Source organism: Arvicola amphibius, chromosome 1 (genome assembly GCF_903992535.2).
Source record: "Arvicola amphibius chromosome 1, mArvAmp1.2, whole genome shotgun sequence".
In the NCBI taxonomy this organism is placed as follows: Eukaryota; Metazoa; Chordata; class Mammalia; order Rodentia; family Cricetidae; genus Arvicola; species Arvicola amphibius.
In genome coordinates, this window is record NC_052047.1 from 68,376,921 (window position 1) to 68,385,242 (window position 8,322).

The 8,322-nt window shown below is 55.0% G+C and overlaps 1 protein-coding gene across 1 annotated transcript; it reads left to right on the plus strand.

Annotated features, from left to right (window-relative positions):
• Positions 1 to 3,705: 3,705 nt before the first annotated feature.
• Osm (oncostatin M) lies at positions 3,706 to 6,488 on the plus strand. The gene is made up of 3 exons (XM_038323502.1): positions 3,706 to 3,774; positions 5,208 to 5,344; positions 5,928 to 6,488. Exons 1-3 carry the CDS (start codon positions 3,741 to 3,743, stop codon positions 6,486 to 6,488), a joined length of 732 nt encoding a protein of 243 aa, XP_038179430.1. The 5' UTR covers positions 3,706 to 3,740.
• The last annotated feature ends 1,834 nt before the right edge of the window (positions 6,489 to 8,322 follow it).

Genomic DNA, 8,322 nt, shown 5'->3' on the forward strand with positions numbered 1-8,322 from the left:
CACTACTATCACACACAGCATATACATGCACACATATACACACACACAAACAAACACACACCCTTATATACAAATGTGGAGAGTAACAAATGAAGACACTTAACTATGCTTAGCTGTGAGCTCTGGCCTCCACAAGCGCAGACACAAGTTGAACCTGTCCTCGCATGTACACAGGCATGCATGTACCATGTACAAAGAGGTCAGGACACAGAAAATACAGAAGCAGACGACTATATAAGGACACCGGGAAAACATGGCCACCCATAAGCCACGGAGCAGCCACGTGGTGTGGCATATTCCAACAATCCCAACACTAGAGAGGTCAGAGCAAGAGGAATGAGAATCTGAGGCCAATCGGGACTACAGGGTGAGTCAGAGGCCAGCCTGGGCTACGCAGCTGAGAACTGTCCTAAATAAATCAACAGCTAAGGAGCTGTCGCTGGGAAAGAACCAGCTCCAGAGACGGCTTAACTCAGATGTCTGGCTCTACAGTGGTAGGGCCTACACTTTCTGTTGCGGCTGCTCAGCCTGAGGGACACACGTCTGTCTGTAGGCTCCTTACCGGAGGCTTCAGTATGGTGTGCACAAAAAAGGAGGCTGGACTGAGATGGCCCCTCGGCAATGAATGTGTGCAGACATTCTTTGCTGTGGTTCCCTAGTGACACTGTTGTGTGCACGAAGCATTTGCCTTCTTCTGGGAACTATATGCCATCTAGGGAAAGTTTCTGTCTACAGGAGGGCGTGTGGAGGTTCCGTGCACACAGTACACCATTTTTAAAAGGGTCTGAGGCTTCTGTAGACTTTGGTACCTTTAGGAAGGAGACCCCCAAATCAGTCACTTGTGTGTACCAAGGGTTAGTTGTACTGATGATGACAGTTCCAGGGAAGAATACGTACACACAGACCTTGCCCTGGGTGACAGTTCTGTACACAAAATACTCAGATTGGCCCCGGGCTAAGAACATGGGGGGAAATGCTCTTCTTCCCTTCCTTTTCTAGTTATTTGTTTGTTTGTTTGTTTGTTTATTATTTGGTGTAGAAGGTCCTTCTGTCTGTGTGTTGCTTTTATTGGTTAATGAATAAAGAAACTGCCTTGGCCTGTTGATAGGGCAGAGCATAGGTAGGGGGGGGGGGGGGGGGGGGGGGGGGGGGGGGGGGAGAAACTGGACTGAATGCTGGGAGAAAGAAGGCAGAGAGAGAGAGAGAGAGAGAGAGAGAGAGACACGCCATGGGTCTGCCGCCGGAGACAGACGTGCTGAAACTTTGCTGGTAGGCCACAACCTCACGGTGATACACAGATTAATAGAAATGGGCTAAATTAAGATGTAAGAGTTAGCCAATAAGAAGCTAGAACTAATGGGCCAAGCAGTGTTTTAATTAATACAGTTTCTGTGTGATTATTTCGGGTCAAACCTAGCTGGGCGGCCAGGAACCAAACCAACAAGCGGCCTCTCCAACATTTATTTAATTTTGGCTTATTTGAGACAGGGTTTCTTTGGTGACTGTCCTGGAACTTGCTCTGTAGCCCAGGCTGGCCTTGAACTCACAGAGATTCGCCTGCCTCTGCCTCTGAGTGCTGGGATTAAAGGAGTGCATCACCACCGCCCGGCTTCCTTCCTTTTCTTTTCTTTAGTAATAGGATGCTATGGACATCAAGCGTCCAGGCCAGCACCTAGCATTGACGGACACTGGCAGCCCCTTTTACTTGATTTAATTGAATTTATTTGTTTGAGACAGAGTCTCCCTGGGTGGCCTGGAACTTGCAGTGAGTGAGCGACTGACTCCCGAGTGTTGGGACCATATGCCCAGCTGGTGATTTTATTTTGAGATTGGGTCTCCCTGTCTATCCCAGGCTGGCCTCTGGTTCACACTCTGGCCTCAGCCTCCTGAGAAGCTGTGTTTACAAATGTGTTCCACCAGGCCAGGTTTGGGTGCCCTCTCAACTCTGCAGGGTGGCCTCCAGGGGGGCAACTGCACCTCTCTCTGCCTTTGCTTTCAATGGAGGAGCTAGTGTAGAGTCCACGGTGGGAGAAAGGAATGCTGAGGTGAAGGAGGGCCTCTTGCCAACACAACACAACATGTTCTCCAGCCAGACCTGGCTGCTCAGAGCTTCCCTCTGTGTCCCTGCCACAGTGAGATGAGGCAGCTCCCACAGGGTCTGGGTGTAGGGGGCAAAGGAGCTGTCCCAGGATGACATCAGGGATGTGAAACGCAGAAGGAGCCCTGGCCAGAGCCCTTAGGGAACAGCACCCTGGGGTGGGCAGAGGGGAGAAACTCAGTGGGAGGAAATGAAGGCCTCAGGAGGAGGGGTCTAGACTGGGCCAGCCTGGTGGGCACAGGGAGTGGGTAGGTGAGACACAGCTGCCTCTGGATGAGGAGTGGGGGTGAAGACATTTGTTCAATGGATACATGAGGACCAGCGGCAGGGGGTATAGCTGGGGCTGGGCTCTTTCTGCAGGGTCCCCGCAGCTGAAGCAGCTCAGCCCCCCCCTTCCCCGAGTCCCAGGGCCTGCACCCAGCCTCCTCAGGCTACCTCTGGTCCCTGAGGTTACAGCCTGAGGATGCTCATTCTAGCTTGGTAGACATGCTGGAGCCTCCAAGCATGGCCTGTGGACCTGGGTCACCCTGGGTCTCAGTTTACCACAGTAAAGCAGCTCACCAACTGGGAGACATTGTCTCCAGGGCCATAAATGGTCACGTTCAGCCAGTGCTGAGAAACAGGAGACCCACCCATGATGGATCACTATCTTTCAGAGAAAGTGAAACCTGGTCTCCAACTGCCACCGCAGCAGCCCCCCCCCCTCCAGCTTCCCTTCTGAGCTCACGGCTTCCCCATCTCCTCCGCCCCCCTGTATCCCGTCCCCCGAAAACTAGTACTTGGAATTCGAGTTTTGTCTTTTCCTTTTATGTCCATGTTGGCAGTGGGCCTTGTAAGGTGAACCAAGAAATGCTTTTCTCCTCTTCATTTCACAGGTGAGGCACAGAGTGGTTAAGTGGTTGGAGATCTAGTCTCTACTCTCTCTTGTTCTGAGTGCCCAAGTCTCCTTAGGTGATCCTGTCTACAGAGAGGGGACCTGCGATTGGGAAGGATGTAAGGGAGAGCGACTGGGGGAAATGGAAATGAGGAGTTGGGCTAGAGGATGCTGGTCTAGGATTAGAGCCACAATCTTGGGGCCTGAGTCTGGCTCTGTGCCCAGAGCCTGGTGGTTTCCGCTCACAGATGTCCCGACAGCCCAAGCGAGAGGGTGGGAAGGGCACTCAACGAGGAAGATGTCTAGCTCCCCTTTAGCCCTAAACCTCGGTGTCCTGTGAGGTTGCTGGTTCCTGGACTTCCAGATGCGTGGGCTTCCAGAGGCCTGGCTTTGCAGCTCCTACTCTGACCCCTGAACTGACTCCCGGAAGATGGCATGGACCCCCGTGCTGCCCGCTCACACCAAGAAGGCTGGGGCTGCGGTTTACATCATCCTTGGGCGTGGGGCTGACCTCGAAGAACGAATTCGAAGAAAACGGGAGGAGGAGCGGGCTTGTCATGGCGCCCAGCACCCATTGGCCGCCTGTGGAGACTTTGGTTTTTGGGGTCATGTTCCCAGAAGGCCTGCCCTTCCCCCTCCCCCTCCCCACCCACCTCACGAGGTGTTGGCCAATCGCCCTGTCGGGCATAAAGTGGCTGCCAGCCCGCAGGACACCCAGCCGAGCCGTGTCAACCCAGAGCTGCACGGGCCGAATCACCAGCACCCAGCATGTGGACACAGCTTCTACAGAGAACACTGCTCAGTAAGTACTTCCTTCCTTTCTGCTAGCCCAGGGCACAGCTGTGCCAACCGGCGGCTGTGGGGCACCTTCTGCCCTTTGGGAGCTGCAGATCTAGCATCAGGTGAAGAAGGATGCTGATGAGAGGGAGAACTAGAAGGCCAGGGGTCCGTTGAGACCCCAGTATCCCCACAGGTGCAGATGTGATATTCCTGGAAGGCTTCCCGAGGGGGATGAGATAGACTGTGTTGGGGACCAGGGCATGAGGAAAGAGGATAGAGCAGAAAGAAGCTGGAGAAGCGGGGGGCAGATGGGAGAGGCGCAGAAAAGGAAGTTGCAGGAGACCTGTGAGGAAGTGGGGCAAGTCCTGGGATGGGGCCTCCTTCTTGCCCTGATTCAATTCCCAGGGTCCAGGGTAGATGGAAACTCAGGCGAAGTCTGAGGGCCTCAGATCATCATGCTGCATGCACAGCCACACCCCCACGGAGACAAGCAAACAAAGCCACCAGTGTGGGTGAGGGGCTTCTCGCACTCTGATACAGGAAGGCTTACCTGCAGGCCAGGACCCCCATGAACAGGGGAGGGTACCCCCAGCGCTTCACGCAGCCTGCGGGCACACCCCTACAGGCTCTGGCCCACGTGCACTGGTTACATGCTCACCGTGGGCCCTCCCTGGCAGTGTAGCTATAGACACCTGGGGAAGTTGGGGAGGGGACTTGTGGTTGGCACGCCTGGGCTCCTGACTCTCCCCAGCAGCTGGCCCTCCCCAAGGGGCTGGTCGGTTTGTAGGAAGGGAAGGATGGTGTCACAGCCTTCCGGGCCATTGCACCACAGGCCCCTTCCGACCACGTGGCTGCCGGTGCCTGAGGGTGGGGGCCAGCGAACTGGAACTATGCTAGTCCTACCCTCACCCCCACGACCTTCTCGGGGACTCCCAGGACCCCTGGTGTGTGTATGCGTGGGGCTTTCTTGACGGAAGGGCAGGGAGGTCGAGGAGAGAGTTGTGGGCATGTGTGACCTGGGCAGGATTTTCTCTTGCACCTAATTCACCTTTCAGTAGACCTGGTGTCCCTTACGTGGAGAGTGAACAGAACTCAGGTGAGCCGCTGCCCTGGGAGGGGGTGCACCCAGGTCCACTACTTCATTCAGCCTACATGGGATGTTAAGGTCTGTACGGGAGTCAGGGACTTGACCAGTCAGTCTTGCCGTCTCCTAGTGGACCCAAGGCCAACGGGGATGCTTGTGCAAACGCCCAGCTTCCATGCTTGGTAATTGCAGCCGCCTCCTCACCCTGTTTGGTCTCTGTGGTGACTCACTGGGAAGGTGGTGGCCTCAGTGAGGGTTCCTGTGCAGATCAGTGCCTGCTCCATGCCCAGCTCTTGCTCTGAGCTGCACAACCAGGCATGAGGGTTGTCCATGCCACCAGCGGGTAACCATACTCTTCCTGTCCACCCCAGGTCTGGCCCTCAGTCTCCTGTTCCTGAGCATGGCACGGGCCACACGCGGCTGCCCCAGCTCTTCTGCACAGCTCCTCCGCCAGCTGCAGAATCAGGCGAACATCACGGGGAACACGGAATCACTCGTGGAGCCCTATGTAAGCCCCAGCCAGCCCTCAGGGCACCTGAGCCCCAGAGAACCTTAGGGACTAGTGAGAGATTGAACACATGGAGGTCCCGTTAGGGACAGGTGGGGGAACTGCTGCGTTCTGCTAGGGACAGTGGAGCTGCCTGGCTCCCAGCTCCATCCCTCGGTGACCACCTGCTGACACCTGATGGTTTGGCACATGTTCTAGGTTCCCAGATGTGGCAGTGAGTGAACTAGTCCCGTGTTTCTGCAGCCCCCACCGCACCTAGGGACCCTCACCCCACCCACTGCCCACAGTGACCCCAGGCCCAGGCCCCAGCAGCATTCCCCTCCCGTCTCTGCATCCCCGACCGCACCTAGGGACCCTCACCCCAGGACCCTCACCCCACCCACTGCCCACAGTGACCCCCACGGCCCTGGCAGCCCTCCCGTCCCGTTTCTGCTGCTCAGACTTATCTCTTCTACGTTGGCTTTTGTATCTCTTTGCTGGCAAGATCACACAAGATCTAGGGTTTCAAAGGCAGCAAAGGCAGGTTTATCTGTGTGTATTTGCGGGGTTTTGGCACGCATCCCTCACTCTCTTCCTTCTTCAGCTCCTCCTCCAAGGCCTGAACACAACTACCCTGAGAGCTGCCTGCACCGAGCACCCTGAGACTTTCCCAAGTGAGGACATCCTACGGGCACTGAGCAAGCCTCGTTTCCTGAACACTGTCCACGCCACACTGGGCAGAGCCTGGCACCAACTGGGTGCTTTAAGACAGCAATTTCTAAACATTAAGAATTTTCCAGAGCTGGAGAGGGCCAGGGGGAACATCCAAGGCATCAGGAACAATGTCTACTGTTTGGCCCAGCTGCTCCACCATCACCTGGAAATACCTGAGCCCACACAGGCAGGCTCTGGGGCCTTGCCGTCCACTACCACGACACCAAGCATATTCCAGGCCAAGCTAGACAGCTGCCGCTACCTGTGGGGCTACCACAGCTTCATGGGCTCAGTAGGGAGGGTCATCAGGGAGTGGGGAGATGGCTCTAGTCGCAGACGGAGACATAGTCCGCGACACAGCCCGCTCCGGGGCTGGAGCAAAGGAGCCCGCAGAATCAGACCCTCGAGGAGCAGCCGGAGCTCTAAATCCAGGGTGCGGGTGCCCCGGTAGCCCGAGGATACACTGACGGACACAGCACAGTCTGTGGATGCGGGATGTCGCCTCTCAGAGGCTTTCAGGGATGCTCCTGCATTCAGAGCTATGAAGAACAGCACTTTAAAGTGTGGCGTCGGTGGCCCCTCCCACCACGATTGGACTGCAAGGGTAGTCAGGTTGTGGTGCCCCACTCCAAGCCTCCAATCCGAGTGGGGCGGCTGGGTCAGGCCACGTGGGGCCGGCTTTCCATTGATTCAGGGGTCTGATGACACACGCTGACTCACAGCTGGGCTGAAACCCCCAGGCTGTTGGTCCTTTCCTCTCATGACTTGAAGCTGTTGCCTCCAGACTTCCTCCTTTCCCTGTGGCTGAGTTCCAAACGGGAGGTCAGGCTCCCTCCTGTGTCTCATCCCACCCAGACCAGATACCTGGACGTCTGGGAGACCTCACATTTGCCTGTTGCAACAGGGGCAGGGTATCCTAAAAGGAATACTGATCGAGAAGTTCAGGGGAAGAGAGCTCAGAGCCCTGGCTTGTTCCCTGAGTTTCTGTATGACTGTGGACAGGACACTTTATATATCTGAGTGTCAGCTTTCTCTATGTAAAGCTGTGTGTGTGTGTGTGTGTGTGTGTGTGTGTGTGTGTGTGTTTGGGTCCTTATTTAAGACTCTCACCGCCTGTCAGCTGCTGGACTCTGTGACACAGGGCGGACATCAAAGTCTCTGTAAATGGAAACATAGGGCGCAAACGGTCATAGGGTGGGTTTATGGGAGCTCTCCCAGCGCCTGTAAACCCCGTCTCCGGTCCTCGCTGCTTGTTGCTCCCTCTGGTGGTGTGTTGTGGAATTTTCACACGCTGAACCGGTGCTCCCGGAAGGGGACTCAAAGGCTGATGAGTAATTAATTACTTGGAGAGACATGACTAATTTATTGATTTTTTATCAGTTTTTAATCACTTTTATATTTATAAGGCTTATTTATAATGTATATTTAATGTTAATATTTTGCTAACATATTTAAAACTTGCCGAGTTTCTAAAGTTGCTGTCAGTCTTTACTTATGGGAGAAGGTTTGGGGACCTGCCTTGGGGGAGGCCTTTAGGTGCCAAGGCCAAAGATGTCTGTGCTCTAGATTAGAGGTCTGAGCATCACTCAGAAAGGGAAATCCTATGGCCACAGCTGTGTCACACACTGGAGCATCTCCTTTTCCTTAGCAGCGTGTGTGTGATTAGGCTTTTCCTGGGGAGATACAACATCCACACATCTCATCCCAGAACGGGAGCCCATAACTACAGTTCAAGGCCGGGTTAGTGAAGCAGCTCGTTTTATCGGTGTTACACACAGGAGTGTGGCGAAGGGTTACTCGGGAGGGATGACTCAGAAGCAGATCTTCCTGAAAAGCCCACCCAGCGCAGGTGGCGGCAGCAGCAGGGTCTCTGAGCACTGTGCAGTCCGCTGACAACCCAGTGTCCCTCTCTGAAGCATCATCAGCTCAGCACCCTTCTCCAGCACCTCCTCCTCCTTATTTTCTGGGGAGGGAGCCTTCGGACTCTTGCAAGTTTCTGTTCTTCCAGACCTATGGACTTTGGTTTACTTCCCGAGGTTCTCGAGCCTCCTGTCTCCTGGACAGGGTTTCAGTTTTGAGGAAATTGTCACGAAACCTGGAGCCCCCTGTTTGCTAGGCCATGTGCCTCTCCCTCTGCAACCTGGGGGTTACAAACCACCCTCCCTTTAAAGATTTTATCTGTGGGTCTGCGCACATGAGTGCAGTGCTGGTGGAGGCCAAGAGAGGGCATCATATCTCTCGGGACTAAAGTTACAGAAAGCTGTGGGGGCATTGGGTGATGGGAC

Bases quoted from the DNA above. Each gene is read 5' to 3' on its own strand.
- Osm (XM_038323502.1), top strand. From the start codon at position 3,741: ATGTGGACACAGCTTCTACAGAGAACACTGCTCA. The intron at 3,775-5,207 runs GTAAGTACTTCC...TGTCCACCCCAG, and splicing joins TCTACAGAGAACACTGCTCA to GTCTGGCCCTCAGTCTCCTG. The intron at 5,345-5,927 runs GTAAGCCCCAGC...TTCCTTCTTCAG, and splicing joins AATCACTCGTGGAGCCCTAT to CTCCTCCTCCAAGGCCTGAA.